At 35.9% G+C, this 20,686-nt stretch overlaps 1 protein-coding gene across 1 annotated transcript in view; it reads left to right on the top strand.

The window, feature by feature from the left end:
- The first annotated feature begins 7,990 nt into the window (after positions 1 to 7,990).
- The window catches only part of DPY19L2 (dpy-19 like 2), a 132,914-nt gene continuing 120,218 nt past the window's right edge, over positions 7,991 to 20,686 (top strand). Inside the window, exons 1-4 of the mRNA XM_069461860.1 lie at positions 7,991 to 8,375; positions 12,515 to 12,539; positions 13,918 to 14,005; positions 16,297 to 16,434. Of these exons, the coding sequence (XP_069317961.1) occupies positions 7,991 to 8,375; positions 12,515 to 12,539; positions 13,918 to 14,005; positions 16,297 to 16,434 (636 nt within the window). The remainder of the gene's footprint in view (positions 8,376 to 12,514; positions 12,540 to 13,917; positions 14,006 to 16,296; positions 16,435 to 20,686) is intronic.

Genomic DNA, 20,686 nt, shown 5'->3' on the forward strand with positions numbered 1-20,686 from the left:
ACCATTTAAAAAGACAGTTTTCCAGTTTCTTGCAAAGGTAACATAGTCTTATTACATGATTTAGCAATCTTGTTCCTATTTACCCAAATGAATTGAAATTTTATGGCCCCACAAAAACCTGCACATGAATGTTTACAGCAGCTTTATTCATTATTGTTAAAACTTAGACTCAAGACATCCTTCAATAGGTAAATGGATGAACATGGATATCCATAATCCATACAATGGAATATTTATCAGCAATAAAAAGAAATGAACTATCAAGCTGTGAAAAGATTTGGAGGAATCTCAAATACAGATTGATAAGTAAAGGCATTCTGAAAGGGCTACATACTGTATGATTCTAACTATATGACACCTGGAAAAAGTAAAATTGTAGAGATGATAAAAAGATCAGTGGCTTTCAGGGTTTGGGAGGAAAGAAGGAGGAATAAATGGATGGAGCACAGGGGATATTTGGGGCAATGAAACAATTCTGTAGTGGTATTGTAATGGTGGATATATGAAAGTATGCATTTGTCAAAACCCACAGAACCATACATCTCAAAGTGTGAACCGTAATGTAAACTATGGAATTTAATTAATGCACCAATATTGGTTCATCAGTTGTAACAAATGTATTATACTACACTAATGCAAGATGTTAATATTAGGGTGGGGAGAGGGCATATAGGGAACTCTGTATTTTCTGCTCAGTTTTTCTGTAACGTAAAACTGCTCTAAAAAAATAAAGTCTGTTAGTAAAACAACAACAACGAGATACCACTTCACATCCACGAGAATGGCTATAACCAAAATCAGGAACAATAAAAAGTTTTGGCAAGGATGTGGAGAACTTGTACATTGGTGGTGAGAATATAAAATGGTACAGCCACTCTGAAAAACGGTTTGGCAATTAATCACAGATAAACACAGAGTTACTAAATGACCCAGCAATTTCACTCCTAGGTGTACACCTAGGAAAAATGAAAATAAACGTCCACACAAAAACTTGTACGTGAATGTTCACAGCAGCATTATTCATAATAGACAAAAAGTGGAAATAACCCAAATGTCCATCAACTGGTGAATGGATAAATAAAATGTGGCATAGTCATATAATGGAATATTATTCAGCTACAGAAAAAAGAAGTACGGATAAACGTTACAGCATGGATGAACCTTGAAAACATCGTGCTAAGAGAAAGAAGCCAGTCACAAAGGACTACATATTGCATGATCCCACTCAATGTTCAGCCTAGGAATATCAGTACAGACAGCAAATAGATTAGTGCTTGCTGAGGCCTAGAAAGAGAGAGGAATGGAAATGACTGCTAATGGATATGGGTTTCTTTTAGGAAAAGCGAAAATGTGGAATAAGAAAATGGGATGTTTGCACAACTTTGTGAATATAGTAAAATCACGGAATTGTATACTTTAAAAGAGTGAATTTTATGCTATGTGAATTATATCTCACTGAAGCTATTATTTAAAACATTAAAAATAAAACCCCCAAACTATCCATCAGATCTTTTATTTCCATTCTTTAGGGCCCATCTTGTCAGCTTTGAAGACATCCAGGGGCGTAAATCTTGTGTGCTTAAAGAGTGGGCTGTCTAGAATCTAATCCTGCCTCATTTTTTTAAATCTGTTAAAAGATAATACTTCCTATTACATAGCATTGTGTGGGGTTTAGGTCCTCATTTCATATTAATTTTTATCCCTTCTTTCCACCCCCCCCCAGGAGGAATTAGAGCTAGTTCTTGGGATTCCCTAGAAAAGAAAAAAATGATATGAATAACCCCCTCTCCAGTCTCAGCCTTAATATGGTAATGATAATTGCTATAGCTAGCAATTTTATAATACATTTACTATACTATGCATTTTATGTAGATTATCTTAATCTTTGCAACAACTCTATGAGGTCGGTACTATTATTATTTCCATTTGAGTTACGAGAAAACGGAGGCTTAGAGAAAGATTAAATGCTCAGAGACCTATACAGTACAGGTTGAGCATTCCTAACCTGAAAATCCAAAATCAGAAGTGTTCTGAGTTTTGACAGGATGCCACAAGTGGAAAATTCCATACCTGATTTCATGTAATAGGTCTCAGTTCAGTGATGTTTCAATGTACATAAACTTTGTTTCATTTACAAAATTATTAAAAATATTGTATGAAATTACTTTCAGGCTATGTGTATAAGGTATGTATGAAATATAAATGAATTTTGTGTTTAGATTTGGGGCCCATCCCCAAGATATCTCATTATATATATGCAGATATTCCAAAATCTGGAAAAATCCCAAACCTGAAATACTTCTGGTCCCAAGCATTTTGGATAAAGGATACTCAACCTGTAAATGATATAGTCAGGGTTTAAATCCCATCTATACTCATAACTAAGACACTGTACTGGCCCTTTAAACTAACATGTCTATATTTTAAGAATTTTTTTTAAAAAAACCCTACCTTGTCTTTTTGAAACTCAGGTACACAGACTTAATTAGAAAATATAAATGCTGCATAACAACAATTTTTCTCCTAATGGATTATAGATTGTTGCTGGTATGTATCTCAAAAAGAGTTTCAACAGATTGTAGCAAAGATGAGGAGAGCATTTTAAAGTTCCATATTTATCTTCTGGGGGATGGGTCCATATCTACGTGGAAGCAAGACTCTGCTGCCCAAAACAAGTCTGGTGATCTTGATATAAACATTTATTACTTATTTAGGGATGTTTCCCCCTCCTCCTTATATTCTGGTTGCCATTTATGCTGCTAGCTGGTAGAGGTCCTTAGGAAATAGGTACAATGAAGCCCATTACACTTAGAGTCTGAACAGCCAGTGCAGATAGGAAGGAACCAGAGGAACAGAGGCCAGGGATGGGGGAACGCCAGGCTGGGGCTGGGCTAAAGAAAGAGAGATGGGCTCAGCTTATCTGGGTGAGCAGTGACAAGTGTGGTAACAGGAAGACAGGATGTAGGACAAACTGTTGCAGGGTAAGACCCTCAGGGTGGAGTCTGAACACACAGCTGGAGACAGAGGAGGGGGGAAGGGAAGGACTGGTAAGAAGAGAGCTTAGGACAGGGCACTCGTGTGACTCAACAGATACATCTTTCCAGCTACCTAAGCATGTGTGCAAATACCAACTAGAATCCAGTAAGTTCTAAAGACCTTAATAAGGCCTTGTAGTCTGAAGTCTTTATTTAATAGTTGAGGAAATCAGAGCTAGAGAAGTAAATTGTTCAAAGCATACTGGGCCCAGACTAGTGATATTTCTAGACCACTACATCATAACCAAAATTAAATTTTAAATAAATCTAAAATATTATATAGAACATAGCACTGATTCATTATGCATCATTGCTATTTTTGCATTAATTTGCCCATAAATATTCTAAAATTCATTTTTTAATATATTAGAAGCTTTTGCTTTTTAATATTGAAAGTCATAATTCTTACATGTTACTCTGGTAGTAAATAAAAACAAACTCAATATGATGGAATTTTTACATGGTATAGTATCAGAGGGTTCATGGAAAAAATGGATTTTTGAGGTGTGGTATATGTATGTAAGTGTGGTTTTGTAAATGTTGGTTAAGTCATTTAATAATGATTACTGAGTGCTCTTCTGTTCAAATCAGTGTGCATATACCAAGCAATTGTACAGTCTCTCCACTTTGGGGCCGGGGGTCAGGGAGGCACAGGTAAAGGAATTCTCCCAATTAATTTGTGATCAGAGTATGAGTAGCTTACAGAGCTCTAGTTTTTTGTTTTTTTTGGAAGAGGGTGGGAATAGTCCCCTCATAGAAACACAAAGTAGACTAGAACTCTTAGAAATTCCAACTTGTTATCACAGACACATTTTCTCCTGTGGTCTGAAAGACAGTGTTGTGCAAAATGTCACATACAGTTGCACTTACATTTAAACTTGCTGTGTGCTTCACTGCAACTTGATGCCTTTGCATTTTCTCCTTTGAAGAGTCACCTGTATCCAACAATAATTTTAAAAGGTGCCATAAAGTAATTCAATAGTGGTAAATTTACTATTTAAAAATGAATCAATCTAAGAAATGTAATGGGTTTAGATTGAAGCAGTTGTTTTATAAAATATTCATGTGCAAAGACACTTTTTTAGTGGAGGCAACTTGCTGAAGAAGAATTTGAAATTATAGTTTAACATACACAAACAGACCAATTTGAAATTACCTAAAAAATAAATATTAATAGCTTCCAAGAGACACATACCTATGATTATTCTGAAGACAAAATAGAGGTACATAATTAAACAAAAAGATTTATTTCATCTTTGAATTTATAGGAAAAGTCTTATAGAAGTATAATTAAAATGAACAAAATTACTAAATAAAATTGCTCTAAAAGATTTGAAATGTGGTTCAATTCTAGTTAACATAATTATGAAAGCCTAACAATTTTGCCACCATGTTTGAGAATAACTAATACTGACAGACTAGAGAGAAATACTTTGATGCCAATTCCAACTTCTTGTATTGTAAAAGGGGAAGAACTACCTTAATGTATAGGAAACTAAAACAGCACAAATAAAAACCTATCTTTTATACAGAAGCATTTCAATTAAGGTGAAATTAATCTTTTAAATTAGTAAATTATAAGTGGAAAAATTTATAATATTTTCAAAATGGTATTTGCTGAAATACTTCTATCTATCTTGGTCTACATGACCAGACTAGATATAGATGTAACTTAGCTATCCACTTAAATGTACTATATTTGTGTATTTGCACAAAGTTAAAGCATTTGAATTGGATAACAAATTATCTGTTTCAATTAAAGCAAAGTCATTATTTGGAAAACTAAATATTGGCCATGATGAATATCTTAATTATTTTGACATATGAAATATGTAATGTAATTATTTTTATGCAAGGTTGCATTTGAAATTTCCCTATATTCCATATTTAGCAAACTGACTTATAACAACACCAGTGATTTTTTTTCTTTTTAAAAATGAATTTAAAACTACCTAAAAATTTAAAAAATTCTGATTTACAGGTCATTATTGCCATCTGCTGGCTATGCAGTTTAATTGCATTTTTCATAATAACCCATTGCTTCACTAAAAGACAAAGGGAAAACAGAGGCAAGTTTTAGATGTGTATGACTGGATTAGAAATCTCTATGTAAGAAAAAAATTTGCTAAATCATAAAGCAACTTCATTTAAAAGAGGATAAATAATGCAAGAATATATTGTATTATATCAAGTTATGTGCTATTTTAATTGTTGATTCATAGACTAAGTATCAGACATACTGGTTTAAATTATTGTCATTAATTAGAATGTAGCTAAAATGTGAGTCTAATAACTGTCTAGCAAAAATAACTAAGTCAAAATAAGTGACAAATGTTAGTGAAGTTATAAAAAGATGAAAACATCCATGATTCTATTCAATTGTGAATAAAACTGTCATGATTTCCCTCTCATGCACAGATCTCTCCTTAGTAGAAAATGTATAATTATTTACACAACTTTGTTTTCTCAGTTAACTAATGAACCTAGAACATGTATTCAATAATAGAATGAACATAGTTCAATAAGAGAACTAACATGTAACTTGATTATAAAAAATCCAGGTGAGGAAAATATTAATTGAAACTATTAATACTAGTGCACCGTAGGATGGCCAATCTATTAATAGAAGTTGATAAAGGAACATTTGCTTATTAAGCATGTGCCATGTTTTAGGTTCCTTATGAGCATTACTTCATTCAATCATACCATCCAGTAAGACAGGTACAACTTTCCTCATTTTTCAGATGAGGAAATTAATCCTAGAATGAATAAATTACTAGTTCAATGTCACTCACTGGTAATCTTCCTATATGAGTTCTCTATGTAAAAAATTTAGAGAGGCAGATGGCAGATAATCTTATGTGTTTATTATATATCTGAATCATAAAATAGATCCTGCCTCTTTTTCCTTTAACACTGTATCATGACTATTTCCCTATATCATTAAATATTCATTCAAAATGACTTTAGTGCTGTAGTGTTTCACTATATGAATGTTTCATAACTTAATGTTTGACATTGAGACAATTTCTATTTTTTCACTGATACAAATAGTATAATGACCATTCTTCTAAAAAGATTAATTTTTAAATGGTAAAAATGACCAGATTTGCACTTTCAATGGCTAGACCACAGGTAAGAACATGTTTTATTGAGTGACCCAAAAGGTAACAGGAAACTCCAGAAAAAAACAAATTGACCAAAAAGAGAAACATAAGCATTGCATTCCACTTAGTGTTCCCCTCAAAAGCATTAAAATACTCATGTTTAAAATAAGTTTATTTTGAGTTTGTGTATTAATCCAAGAAGATATTTTTATCAGCTGCCCATAAATTCCTTGTTATCTGTCCAATATCAGTATTGAACGGATAGAATTTATTAGCTGTTAAAACTTGGGCAAATTACCACATCCCTGATCCTCAATTTTTTAATTTGTATATAATTATTGTATAAATTAAGTGAGGAAACATTTTAAGCACCAAATACAGTGCCAGGAATATAGAAATGCTTCTTGAGAAAAAAAATCTTACAAAACAAACAGCAACGGTACTTACTAAATTTAAATGAGTGACAAGATGCATAGTACCGTCAATAAGTGCTCCGCTTCAGAGAAGGCATAATTAATCTGGGCTGGAGAAAGGGGCTGAAGCTAGAAAAGTGATAGGATTCAGATAGGCAGGGACAAAGTGTGAAAAAGATACGATGGCTTTTCGGTATGAGTATAGGAATACAGTAATTATGGAGTCTCACTGTGTGGACCTCACTTGGAATGACTGAGACGGAAGATTTATGTCCAGGAAAGTGGGAAATTAAAGTGGAAAATGTAGATTGGGGCAGATTATTGAGGGCATTGATGAGCAAACCAAGGAATTTAAACTTTATTTGTGGGCTTTAGGGAACTATGAACATTTTTGAGCTGTGTTGCATTAGGAAAATTAACCTGGCCTCAATGGGCCATAGTTTAGACGGGGCAATGGGGATTAGGGAGTTCACATCTGATCCATCATGAAAACAGGAGGTGAAGCAGTGTGGACTCCGGCGATATAGCCTGTGACAGAGGACAAGGAAAACATCACTGCCCCCCGTCCATCTGTGCCAGCCGCTGTGGCTTCCTGTAGGGCTGTGTAGCGACTCTAAGGCTAAGCGATCCTCCCTTAGTTGGTCCCCGGGGTGTCTGGTTTAGGAGAGTGCTAAAATCCCTGAGCTCAACGCTCCGAAGGTTGAGGAATTCTGAGGAACCCTGTTGGAACAGATCGGTTTACTTCCCTCAACTAGGAAACCGCGATGCCACCGAGCGCGCGTCAATCTGAGGCTTTGGGGTCAGACCCACCCAACTCACACTGGCTCTGCCACGCGTTGCCCGTGGCCTTGGGCCCTTCTCTCCGCGTCAGAGATGGGCACTGAATGCCCACTACAGCGTGTTCGCAGGAGAGGGGACAGTTCCTGAGGCGCCGGGCGCACCACAGGCGCGCCGACGTGTTCACCGGCTTCACTCGCTCTCTTTCCACAGTCATTTAACTGAGGTCTCCTTCCCCTTTGATAACCTCGTTAATTAACGTGTAACCTTTCAGTGGAAGAGTCAAAACCCAGTCTGAATTCAAAGAAAACAATTAAATGGCAGGAAGTTCTTCAGACGAGGCCGCCCGCAGGGTTATGGCCCGAGGCTGGGCACAGACCGGGACTGCGCGTGGTGGCCTGCGCGCGCCGGGAAGGGGGTGGGGCTGCGCGCTTGTGCTGGCGCGCAGGGGGTGCGCGCAGGGGGTGCGCGCGCGGCAGCGCCGACCGCACGCCCCCACGCCGCGTTTCGCGGTCGCCATGACAACCGCCGGCAGCAACGGCGGCAGGGACGAGTCGTTGAGGCTGTGAGGCGAGCCAGGCCCCTCCGGACCTCGCCCGACTCGGCTGGGCCGCGCCGCAGAGTGACCCAGCTCCATCCGAACGGGGACTATGAGAAAATGGTCGGGCAAACGAGGAGTAAGCTCAAAGGAGCGGCGCCAGAGCCGTGCCAGTCTTCCCAATCCCTGCAGTCCAAGCGGCGGCGCCGGCCCACCGGAGCCGGGGAGCCGGAGATGGAGGAGGAATCGCAGGAGGTGGAAAAGCCGGAGCTGCTGCTGCAGCCTGCGCCCATAGGCGGCGGGAACCTGCTCGGCGGAGCCCGGGACTACTCACCGCGGAGGATCCGGAATCTGCACGAGCAAAATTGCATGCACCTGGAAGTGGTCGCCAGGACTCTTTTTCTTGGACGCTTCCAGTTCCTCTACTTTCTTCTGGAGCAGCTCCGCGAAAAGGTGCACGTATTGCAAACGCGTCGGTTCTCCCGCAGGAGCATTTTCGGCATAGGTGAGCGGAGCAGCCAGGGCCTTGGGGCCGCAGGGACCCGCAGGCTCTTTTGTCTGAGCCTCAAGGTTTGAGGTGGTTTTCAGTCTTGAAGGAGATCAATTTAACAAGCTAGGGTTTGTGGGTGCCTAGCAGCAAAAATGGTAAGGTCTGAGTTATGGAGAATCGCTGACAAGGATCGCCAAACCCCCTTAGTTCTTATTTAAAACATTTGTCAGGATTTTCTGAGTTAGTGGTCACCCCATGTCAAAAAAAATGTTAATCTGGGCTGCCAGTTATCACAGTTTGTCAAAATAATTGGTCAGCTCTTGAGAGAGACATTATGTTTCTCACCACCTTAAATAAAGCAAAATAAAGGAAGTGTTGTTTTTTAATTAGTGTTGTTTTTTAATTAGTTGAGATTATTAATAATGGAAATAGGATCAAAGTAGGCCATTTATTGGTATCCATTTACTTCCAAATTGGGGGATTTTCTTATTTAAGCACTTGAAAGGTTTCTCTTCCTCCACTTCCATCACTTACATCCCTCATTTTCTGTAGTTTAAGGGGGAACTTAAAAGTTGCTGTTGTACTAAAATCAGTTTTGAGCCTTGTCCTTGGTCAGACTGGTTGCTGATAAAAACTGAAACATAGATAAATGTCCCTTTAATGTAAGTTATTGTAATTTTTTTCTCCACCATGAGTTGACTGCTGATGTCAAAGTAGAAAGAGTCCCCACACTTGGAGTGTTAACAACATTTGAGAAATAATGAGAGTTCACATTTAGATTTTATGAGATTTCTAATTATGCATACAGACATATCCCACATCCAGAATCAATATGGTCTTGGAAACATCCCAAACACAAGCTCCAGTGCTCTGAGGGCTGGCACATTGGAGGTACTGGAGTGTTGGGTGAAATAATGACTGACTATATTGTGTTATGGAAGTTTAGAAGAGTGAACAAACGCTTTAGGGTGGGAAATGAGATCAGGGAAGAATTCTAGAAAAAGGTGGGATTTGAATTGTGACAAAGACTAATATTTGGATGTATGGAGCTGAGAACAATAGGTATGAGAGGCAAATAGAACAGCATGATTGAAGTTATGGAAGTAAGAAAACATGAAAGCAAAGTTAGGCTGAAATGAAGAATATGAAAGGAGGGAAGTATGTTGAGAAGATTGATTGGGACCAGCTGTGGAGAGTCTGATTCAAGGCTAGGTGAAAGGCATTTGAGCTTAATTCTGTAGGAAGGCACTGATTCCTCCTTTTCCTTAAAATTTTTTTTTAATGAGATGAAATCATATAACATAAAATTAACCATTTTAAAGTGAACAATTCAGTGGCATTTGGTACATCCCCAATGTTGGCACCGAACGATTTTTAAATAGGAGAGTGACTGTGATCAGAACTGTGCTTTGGAGAGATTAACTTGTCAGAAGTATGTAAGACGGACTGGAGATGGACTGAGAAAGGTAGCAGAAAGAAGAGTTGGAAAACTATTACCAGAATCCAGGCACTAATGGTCTAAGGAGGGTAGCCAAAGCAGGAATGGAGAGCAGAAGACAAGGTGAGAGTTGATGGAGACAGGCTGACAGGTGGGTGGTGTGGTGGAAGATGAGAGAGGGGGAGCAGAGAGGGAGAAAGTTCAGGAATGAAGGTTATAGATTTGGGAGTTATCCATGTTGTAGAAGTGATAGTGGAAACTTTAAGATTGAGTGCAATTGCCAAAGGACACCAATGTGAAGAGAGAAAAGTGTGCAAAGTAAAGATATTTGGGGAAGACTTAACATTTGGTTTTAAGGATGAGAGGAAAAGGAAAAACCAAATAAGCATATAAAATCAGAGTGGTCAGAAAAATAGAACTGAGAGAGTTAGTGTGATGGAAGATGGAAGGGGAAGAAATGTAAGAATCTGACCAAATGCTACAGAAAGACTGAAAAGCACAAGAACTGAAGGCCATTGATTGTGCTAACTGAAAGGTCATTGGTCATTTTAAAGATTTATGGGAACTTGGAATAAAGAAGTTGGCCAAGAATATTGCCATTTAATGGGAAAGAGAGAGATGGGGAGTGTATCTCACAGTTTGAAGAGCTGTCAGATCACGGAAAGCGTTTTAAGCTCTAGGAGAAGTAAAGGCTGAAGGGAAGGATCAAGGTGAGAGGGATCCTCTTCTGAGATAGTAGAGCATAGAAAAACAAGGATTACCACAGAGAGAAATGCTTAGAGAAATGGTGCTGTGGAGATAAACGAAGTTGGGAGTGCTGGTATCTACACTCTGTTTCTGTACAGTATAAGGCTGGGTGGCTTTCAAAGGTGAGATTGATAGAGGTAGGATGCAGGGGTCCCGGACATGTGCTTTTCATCACAACTTAGGACTTGTGATAAGCACTTCATGCATTAGAATATAGGCATGATTACACCATATATATTTTTTTTTTCCAGATGTGGAATGTGGGGTGAGGGGAGGGAGTGAGAGACACAGAAAGATTTTGAGGATCTTTGGAAAGCTGGATGAGTTTGATAACAGTTGATATTTTCCTTAAATATCATTTTGAAGATGTTTTGCCAGTAATATATAATTGTCAGGAGAATAAGAAAGAGGCTGCAAATACAGTTGACTAGGGCAGTCTCTGTATATCTTAAAGTTAATGAAGCCTAATCAGAGGGTCACCTGTTTCAAGTTGAGAGAGAACGTATAATGAGGTTTAATTTCCAAGTGGTTTAGATAGAAAGAGTTAACAAGTGTGTCAAATATATATGTTTTCTGTAAAGAGCCAGGGAGTAAATATTTTAAGCTTTGAGGGCCATATACACTCTGTTGCATCTTCACCATCTTTTATTTCTTTATTTTTACAACCTTTTAAAAATGTAAAGATCATCTTTAGTTTACAGACAGTACAAAAACAGACCATGGGCCATAGTTTGCCTGTCCTGATATAAAACAAGTGAATCTTCTGAGAAGTATTTAAGATAAGCCAAGGATGGTTAGTAATATAGAAAAAGACCTGGAGAGGTCTGACTGGTAATTTCAACATTGCAATTTTAAAATTTCTTTTATATTTAATTTCTTCGATAATTAGTTATTGAATTAATTTGCATTTGTATTAGCCAACTTGAGTAATTTTTTAAGAGGTTAAGGTTGGTAGCTTGTAAGATGACTTGCCAAGTATATTAGAGACAATCATAAGAAATACCGTTATAAAATCTTAGAGGGGAAGCAGGACTTCTAGAATAGCCAAGTTAAGTTCACTCCTCCATGACAATAATGAAAATACTCGGAAAATTATCAAAGTCAGCTTTTTAAAACTTTGGAAATTAACCAAAGGTTTACAACAATCTAAAGAGCATTAATTCAAGAAAAGCTGCTGAAACTCTTTAAGAACAGCAAGATTTGTGATGTTTTAACTTCTTCTATCCTCATCCCCTCTGCCCAGCTCCATGGTACCCTTGAAAACAAGGAACTTCCCAGCCACCAGAGGAGACAGACTGTGTTTGCAGTGTCTCTAAAAGCCCTATACCCAGAGCAGTGTCACTATTTGACCTGTCTTGCAGCTCCCTGATAAAGTTTTGTTTGTGCATGGGGCATTAGCACAGTGACTCTAGAGGAGTCTTCTGAGCAATCCAGGAGCTCACAAAGAGCTTGCAATTCATCAAGGGTTGAATTGCATGATGGGGCTTTCAAATGTGCTGCTGAGGAAGTGATTATGCCTGCATTTAAGCATCTTCTGATGAGGGAAAGTGAACTGGGGTGACTCTGGTTGGCTCGAGTCTTTTCTGAAAAAATCTAGCTGAGCAGACTATATTTATTTGCTTCTTTTTAAAAATATATATAAAGGAATAGAGAATAATATTGAAAAATCACAAAAAGGTCAAAATCATCCATGATTTAATCACTCTTTTATGTATTTCCTACATGAGATGTAAAAACCTTTCCAATCTCTTTCTGTGCTCATTAAGTTCCCCTGCAGAAGTAAACACTATTCACAATGTTGTGCCCTTCTGCATTTTTTCCCTACACTCATGTAGACAGGAATAGCTGGCCATCTTCCTTTATGTACTAGCTCTCTAGACATATAAAGGAATGCATTTGAAATACTTGTTTTAAAGGTTTTTTATAATAAATAAACTTTTAATAATTTTCTTTTTTTTTCCTTTTCCAGCTGCCTTTGTGGGAATTTTGCACTGGTAAGATTAAGTTTCAGTTTGAAATAAGTAAAAACATTTAGATTAATTTTTTATCACCGTTTGCATACAGTAAAACAATAACTTTTGGCCATGTGTATAGAATACCTATAGGTATACTAGTTTATACATACATATTACTTTTTGATAAATCTCATGTGAAGCAGCATTTACAAAATAGATATATTAGGGGCATTGTAACTTATGAATAGTTTTGCTTTACTTAGGAATTAAATGCTGTATTTCTTTAGATATCTAGCTTTTCCAGTATATTATGTATGTCTCATCTAAAACACTTCCTTATTTTTTGATACCTATGTGTTGTTAGTAATGTAAGTTTAGAAATAAAATTTTATTAACACCTGCCAACTGGAATTCACGTAGAAGTGAAGATGATTCTGCAGTAGTAATACAGAGTTAAATGACTTGGAGACTTTCAGTGTGCGTGCCTATGCACATTATTTTACTAAAGTGTTCCATTTGTATAAATCATACGTAAAATAATAGTATTTTACTCTGGAATATTTTCATTTCTACCTGAGCTCAGGAATTTCTGCCCTTGGGAAAAATGGGATCTGTCCCGATGTTCTGTTGGGACAGTGCTGCTTTGACCATTCAGTCTGCAGGGAGATTTTGATGTTAGAACAAAGGCTGTAATGGTAGGAAATGTTCCTACAGCTATTGGTACCCTCCATATGTCCTACATATAAAGAAGGGTTAGTGGAAAACTGGGTTGATATATGGAATTTGCTTTATTTTCAACTTCACTGGAAAGCACTTCCTATATAAATTAAAGATAGCATAATTGCTGATGATAACTAATTTTGTTCATCACATATGCTCCTTTTTCACCTCCTACAGCTCTTGAGTTACACCACGAAAATATCGAGTATAGTCTTGTGTTTTTTGGCACTTAAAAATGGATCCCTTATGTGGTATTATAGTTATTTAAAAAATCAATCTAAAGGAATTTTGTTGAAAATTATATTCTGAATGCTTTTAAACAGTTACAGAGATACTTCCCCAACCTGGTACATCAGGATCACCCGTGAAACTTAAAAAACAAATAAAAACCTGCCTCTGTTCTGATTTAATGGCCTGCAGTGGTAGAAATGGTGGAGAGATCCACAAGAATTTTAGCTATGTAAGTTTAAGGCAATTAAATTCCAGCAAGTTAAGGAATTCCAGGTGTGTGCAATACTAGATTATAAATGCCTAAAAAACATAGCAGTTAGTAAGCAAATTATAAAATTGTCTCAATATTTATTATAAAAATTTATTTTTTCTTTTTATGGCTTTCTTACTTTGCTTATCTATAACTTATTTTAATACTGGTTTTGAATCCTGTTCTTATAATATGATACTTCATTTTTTTCCCTAGGATACATTTAATAACACTTTTTGAAAATGACCGCCATTTTTCTCACCTCTCATCTTTGGAACGGGAGATGACTTTTCGCACTGAAATGGTTAGGTTCTTTCTTCTAATGAATTCATTTGTGGTTTAAGAATAGTAAGAATAGTAAGACTATCAGGTAGAAGTTTATTGGGAACGAAAATGACCTTTTGGTGAACTGCACTCTTTCTTAAGCTATTAATATAATATAATATGAAAAGTGTTTTGAGATTCTTTTTCTTTCACTTATCTCATTATCTCTCCCCCTTTCCTAATGCAGATTTCTTTTTAAAATAATAAAGATCAATTATAATAGGGGATGAAGAAGGAGAACAAAGAACACTGAAGAAGTGATACAGGGGTGTCAAATATTATCAGAAATTGCTATCTCTTTGGCTAGGTTTGGGGGAGCCCATGTTTTACCTGGCTCTTTTAATTTTTTGTTTTAGCTCTCTTTTGATTTCAAGATAATCTCTTTTAAGAGATAACTTTTGATATAATTTCTTAGTAATTTTTCTGGTTTTTCATATCTAATCTCTAAAACGGAGATAATGTTCTCTGCCATACATGTCTCACATAATTACTGGGAGGATTAAATGGGGTAATGAATGCCAGAATTGTAGAATTTTACATTTAGAAGAGTCCACAACAGTCCTCCAGATCAGCTCACAGCTGGTTGGGGGCTGAGTGAAGCATTAAAACTGGTTCTCCTCACTCTGTAGCCACTGCTTTTTAATATAAATTGTGGTAAAATTTAAATTAAAAAATTTAAACATAAGTTTTATAAAATTTATCATTTTAACCATTTTTAAGTGTACAATTCAATGGCATTAAAGTACATTCACATTGTTGTGCAACCATTACCACTGTCCGTCTCCAGAACTTTTTGCTAGCACAAACGGAAACTCTGGTATGCACTAAACCCTAATCCCCCTCTCTACTTTCTATCTATCAACGTGCCTATTGTAGACACAATGGCCACTGCTTTCTGATTTTCATCCCTATAGCTTCTGTAAACCTTTGAAGAATTGGATATGTTAACATTTGTATGGCATTTGAATACTTTAAAGGTATTATTTCCAAAGAAGATATAAAATGTTATTAAATAAAGAGTGTAGCTGTGGCAGAGTCTGGGCTTTGGTGACAGAACACTGGATTTTGATCACGGTTCTGTGCTTCATTGTTTGATGGCTAGTCAGCCTCTCTGATTCTCAGTAATCTCATCTATTAAATAGAAATAATGCCAACTTTATAGAGTTTTAGTGAAAATGTAGGGAGATCATGAATGGGAACACATAGCACAGTAGCTGGCACAAAGATATAGCTGATAATAAAACATATTTATATATTTAATATTTATCTGAATACAGACTTTTACATATTATATATCCTTTAATTGTTTTATTGCCTTGTTCTCCTCCTAAACAGAAAGGAAAATCCTTTATGAACTCATATTTTACCAATCAAAACTATGAGGAAATGGCCTTTCAGACATCAGCTAAAACAGATCTTTAATTTAGTAGTTATTAGTATTGCTTAATGTACCAAAAATAAAGTAGTTGGATGGAGCAGGAATGACTATAGAGTTGAAGATTAATATTTTTTGGGGAGAGTATATTATAAACAATGTGGGCCTTTATTTACTTTTAGGTTTTAGGAAGAAAAACAAGCAATTGATGAGGGAAATAAGACACAAGATGCTGTTGTTAAAGCATGAATTTTAACTCAGCAGCACTTTTACTATCCATTATTTCATATACTGGAGCAGTACACTAAAAGAATTCCTTTTCAGTACTCAGCATTTGTGAGCAAAATAGTTCAATTGACATTTAGCTTTCACTTTGTGCCAAGCCATTAGATATAGCTGTCAAGTAAGCTGGAATCATGGAGTTCCATGCCCATGATGCTAATGATAATTATTTGTTATTTTCTAAAAGCTTGGGAAAAAAATAATTTTATATATGCAAAGTTGTATAGGGGCATGAAGGTATCCATTTATGATAGAAATCATCAGATGCCAGCCTCCAAGCATCTCGTAATGTGGGATTAAAACCAGACTTGGTAATATTAAAGTATGCTATATACATATTGTAAGGCACTATTAGAAAATCTCCTTAAAACATTTGACCATCCTTCCACCTTTTTAGTTTGACAATTTTCAAACCTATAGAAAAGTTGAAAGAATACAGTGATAACCCAAGAATACATGATTTTTGAGTCCAAGAGTGTGATAGCCAGGAGTAATAAAGAAGTTTTATTATGACCTTTTCCTTCTTTTAGAAAAAACTGTCCTAAAAGAAGGAAAAGGTCATATTATTTTTATGAAGTTTTACTTATATCAATAATATGTGTCTTTTTCTAAAGGGACTTTATTATTCCTACTTTAAGACCATTATTGAAGCACCTTCATTTTTGGAAGGACTGTGGATGATTATGAATGACAGGCTTACTGAATATCCCCTTGTAATCAATACAGTGAAACGCTTCCATCTTTATCCAGAGGTGAGTGGTAATTTTAGACAATTAATATTTGTAGAGTGATCCTTTTTTATCAGATAAAAATAGTAAGCATAATGGTATTAATGTAAAAGGAAGGGGACCTTTCACATTAATTGATTGTATGTGTCCTTATAGTTGAGCAGAATATCAAAAGTTCCTCTCTTAAGATTTAGAGACCCCAGAAACTGTGCTTACATGAACTCAAAGAATAAACCTTAGTATGGAAATAATGACCAGGGTAGTTGACAAGGCCACATGGGATCCTGAGAGTCGCGGGAGCCTAAAGGGGCTCTAATGGGCTGGGGCTGTTAGCTTTGGAGACCTTGCAGTGGATATGATGATCACATGATGGGACAGTGACAATGATGAGCAGAATAGTGATCTTGGAGTTTCATAAGTAAGATTTATTTAGTCACATAGCCAGAAATCTATGAATATCTTCCAATACTTAGCCTAAAAAAAGTATGGTTTTTTTTATAGTAGTCTGTAAATTCTAGAAATTTAAAAAACAAAAATACTAGTAAACTTAGTTTGTGTATTAATTAAAAGTTAATGCTTTTTAGTTCTTTATTCATATTTTTATAGATTTTAAAAATATTCTTTTCATTTTGAAATGTTTAAAATTATAGAAACTTAGAGAATAATATTCAATTGTGTGACCAACCATCTAGAATAAAGAAATGCTAATCTTTTGTCATTTTTGCATCAGACATTTTAAAATAACTAAATACTATAAATACAATTAAAGTCACCTTTGTTTTGTTTCTGGTTCAATTTGCTCCTTTTCTCTTCCCACAAATATCCTTATCGTAAACTTGATGTGTGTATCCATCCAAGCCCTGTTTTCAAGGATTGTTTTATGTGTTTTAAGTCCACATAAATGATCTCATACTGAATGTGTCACTCTACAGCTTTTTCATCAATATTGTATTTTTCAGCTCTGTGTATGTAAATATATTTATTTAATTTTAACCATTTTATGAATTCTAAAATTTATTTTCCTATTTGTGGATATTAAATTATTTCTAATTTTTTTATTATAAGCAATTCTAAAATGTACATTCTTGTATGTGTTTTCTGCTGTGTGTATGCAAGATTTTCTCTGATATATAACTAGAAGTGAAAGTGCTGTGTTGTAGAATATGTGCTTTGTCAGCTTTATGAGATATTGCTAAATTGCTCTCTGAAGCATTCACACTGCTATCTAGGAGAATTTTATTATTATTAGAATATTACTTGTTAATATTAAAATATTAATATTTTATTAGACTAATATTAGAGTAATATTTTTCTCATATTAGATTTTGAATTATCAAACCTTATGATTTTTACTCATGATGGCTGTGATATGGTTTTTGTTTTAATTTATACTTATTTGTTTTAATTTATACTTATATATTTTTTTATGTTTAATAGGCATTTGGGTTTGTTCTTCTATCAATAACCTGTATAAATCTTTATCATCTATTTGGTGGCAGTTTTCTTATTGATTTGCTGGCATAATTAATATATTTTATATAGTAATCCTAAATAATATGTGCTGAACATTTTTGTTGTTTTTTTGTTTTTGTTTTTCAACTTTTTATTTTGAAATAATTATATATTTTCAGGAAGTTGCACAAATAGTATACAGAGGTCCCTGTGTGCCCTTCACCGTTCTTCCCCATGTGGTTACATCTTATGTAGCTATGGCATAGTATCAATATTAGGAAACTGGCATTGGCACAATGTGTATGCATAGCTCTATGCCATTTTTATCTTGTGTAGATTCTGTTATCCAGCTGTCATTTCAAGACATTGTATATACATGGAATCATACCATGTGTGACATTTTGACAGTGCCTTTGTCCACTCAAATAATGCCCTTGAGATCCATCTGAGTTGCTGTGTGATCAGTAGTCCATTCCTTTTTTATTGCTGAGTTGTATTCCATGGGATTTAAACATTCACCTACTGAGGGACACGGGAGTTTTTTTCAGTTTTTGACTATTACAAATAAAGCTGCTATGAACATTCCTGTATAGTTTTTTGTGTGGATCTAAGTTTTCATTTCTCTGTGACAAACATCCAGGAGTGCAATTGCTGATCTGCATGGTAAGCATGTTTAAATTTTTAAGAAACTCTCAAACTATTTTCTAGAGTAGCCATACCATTTTCCATTCCCAGCAACAATGTACAAGAGATCCAGGTTTTCCATATTCTCACCAGCATTTGGTATTGTCACCTTTTTAGCTATTCTAATTGGTCTTAATTTGCATTTCCCTAATGGCTAGACATGTTGAACATATTTTCATATGCTAATTTGCCATTCATATTATTCAATGAAATATCTTTTATCTTTTTCTCATTTTCTAATTATACTGGCCTTTTACTGTTGATTTTTTTTCTGTCAGATATGTAGTTTGCCAATATTGTATTCCAGTGTATCATTTCTCTTCATTTCTCAACAGGGTCTTACATAGAGCAAATATTTTTAAATTCGATGAAGTCTAATACATCTTTATTTTTTTATGAATCATGCTTTCAGTGTCAGGCTTAAGAACTGTTCACCAAGTCATAGGTCCCAAGGATTTTCTGCATTTCCTTCTAAAATTTGTCTTCTTTTACATTTTACACTTAAATCCAGTGATCCATCCTGAGTTGTTTTGTATGAAGTGTAATGTTTAGGTCAAGGTTAATATTTTTTTTTTCCACTTGGATGTCCAGTAGCTCCAGCACAAAATGTTGAAAAACACTGCTTTAAAAAAATTCACTGCTTGTAAATTAAAACATGATATACCTCTGCTAAAAAATTTTTGTCTGGACAGTTCTCTATTAATACACCACTGCTATCATGCTCTATTAATTGAGATTTTTCCCAGCTCTTGCTAAAACTCCATCTCAAAATAAGAGTAGGTGTTATTATCAGCTTTTTTTTAAAACCCAAAATGGGATGTAGAAATACCTTTCCCTTAGACTTTCTGATTGCATACATCTACCATTCATTCTGCTAGTATTCTCATTTCTACAAAAGAAAATTACATTCCTCTCTTCTGCTTTTCTGCACTGATAACAAGTTCTGTATGCCCAAGTAAATGTAATATCTTTTTATTGACATAATTGCTCACCCACCCCTTCCTTTAAGTACACAAGTTTTAATGTGTTTGTATACTTGCATGTAGTTTGGCCTTCAATATTAGTCAGAGGCTCCCTGAAGTTAGAAACGTTTTTTTTTTTTTTTTTTTTTCCTTCTTCCTCTTAGTATACCTCTCCCCAGTACTGAGCAGAATCTTCATGCTCCAACCACTGGCTGACCACAGGGCAAGCACCTCAGGATGAACAAATCAGTGATAAACTGCTGGTGATAGTCAAGAAGGCACTGACCACATCTTGTTTGACTGGCTTGTGCAGTTGCCCTGAGAACAATGTTGCCTTCAACCACAATTCACTGATCTGAGAACTCTCCTGGTCCTGGTGAAAGCCAAGGGCACCTCTCCCCTGCAAGTTGCACATGGTTTCCAGATTCCTCTTTCCTAGCTGGATGTCATTGCCCATGCTCACATCATTGATAGCACAGTGACAATGTGGTTGTATGTAGAATAAAACCTTCAAGAGACTCTCTTCTGACTGGTACGCCCGCATCTTAAAGCACTATGGGGAAAATGAACCATCTGGGCAGGAGCTCTAATTCTTTGACACACAGTCCATAGAAACTCTTCACACCTTTATGATATCTCTGAAAAGCACAAATTTTTCCGTGGTGCCATGAAAAAGTCCCTTTCCACCATGCAGAGTAGAATCTGCACTTCAGACCAGCTCAGGCAGATTGTGTCTCTCATCATAGGGACCTTTAGGTTCCTATTACAAAATAAAGTTACACATTTGCCCTAAAATGCTTAAAGTTACATTAATATCAGAGATATAACTTTTATAACAAAAGGGAAAAAAAATCCCAAAAGGATAGCTAGCATTTATTATTAGCAGCCAATTAGTTCTGAATATAAATAATGACACTAGCTTTTGAATTTTCATTCCTCATAAAATCCTGGTTTCTTTTAGTGAAAAAGAAGTCTCTTCTCTGAAAGTGTGACAGATCACAGGTAGACAGGTTCATAGTCACAAAAATCTTTGGTATTTTGAGTGATCTCCTCCTTGATCTTTCATCACTGGAAGCCGCTGCCTTCTCACAAACTATGGCATTGAGAGGAGGCCATTGCAGGGCAGGTAGCTTTTCTGTCTCACCATCCTAGATCCAGAACCCTCAATATATCTTTTC

This window comes from Eulemur rufifrons, chromosome 29 (genome assembly GCF_041146395.1).
Source record: "Eulemur rufifrons isolate Redbay chromosome 29, OSU_ERuf_1, whole genome shotgun sequence".
NCBI classification, from domain to species: domain Eukaryota; kingdom Metazoa; phylum Chordata; class Mammalia; order Primates; family Lemuridae; genus Eulemur; species Eulemur rufifrons.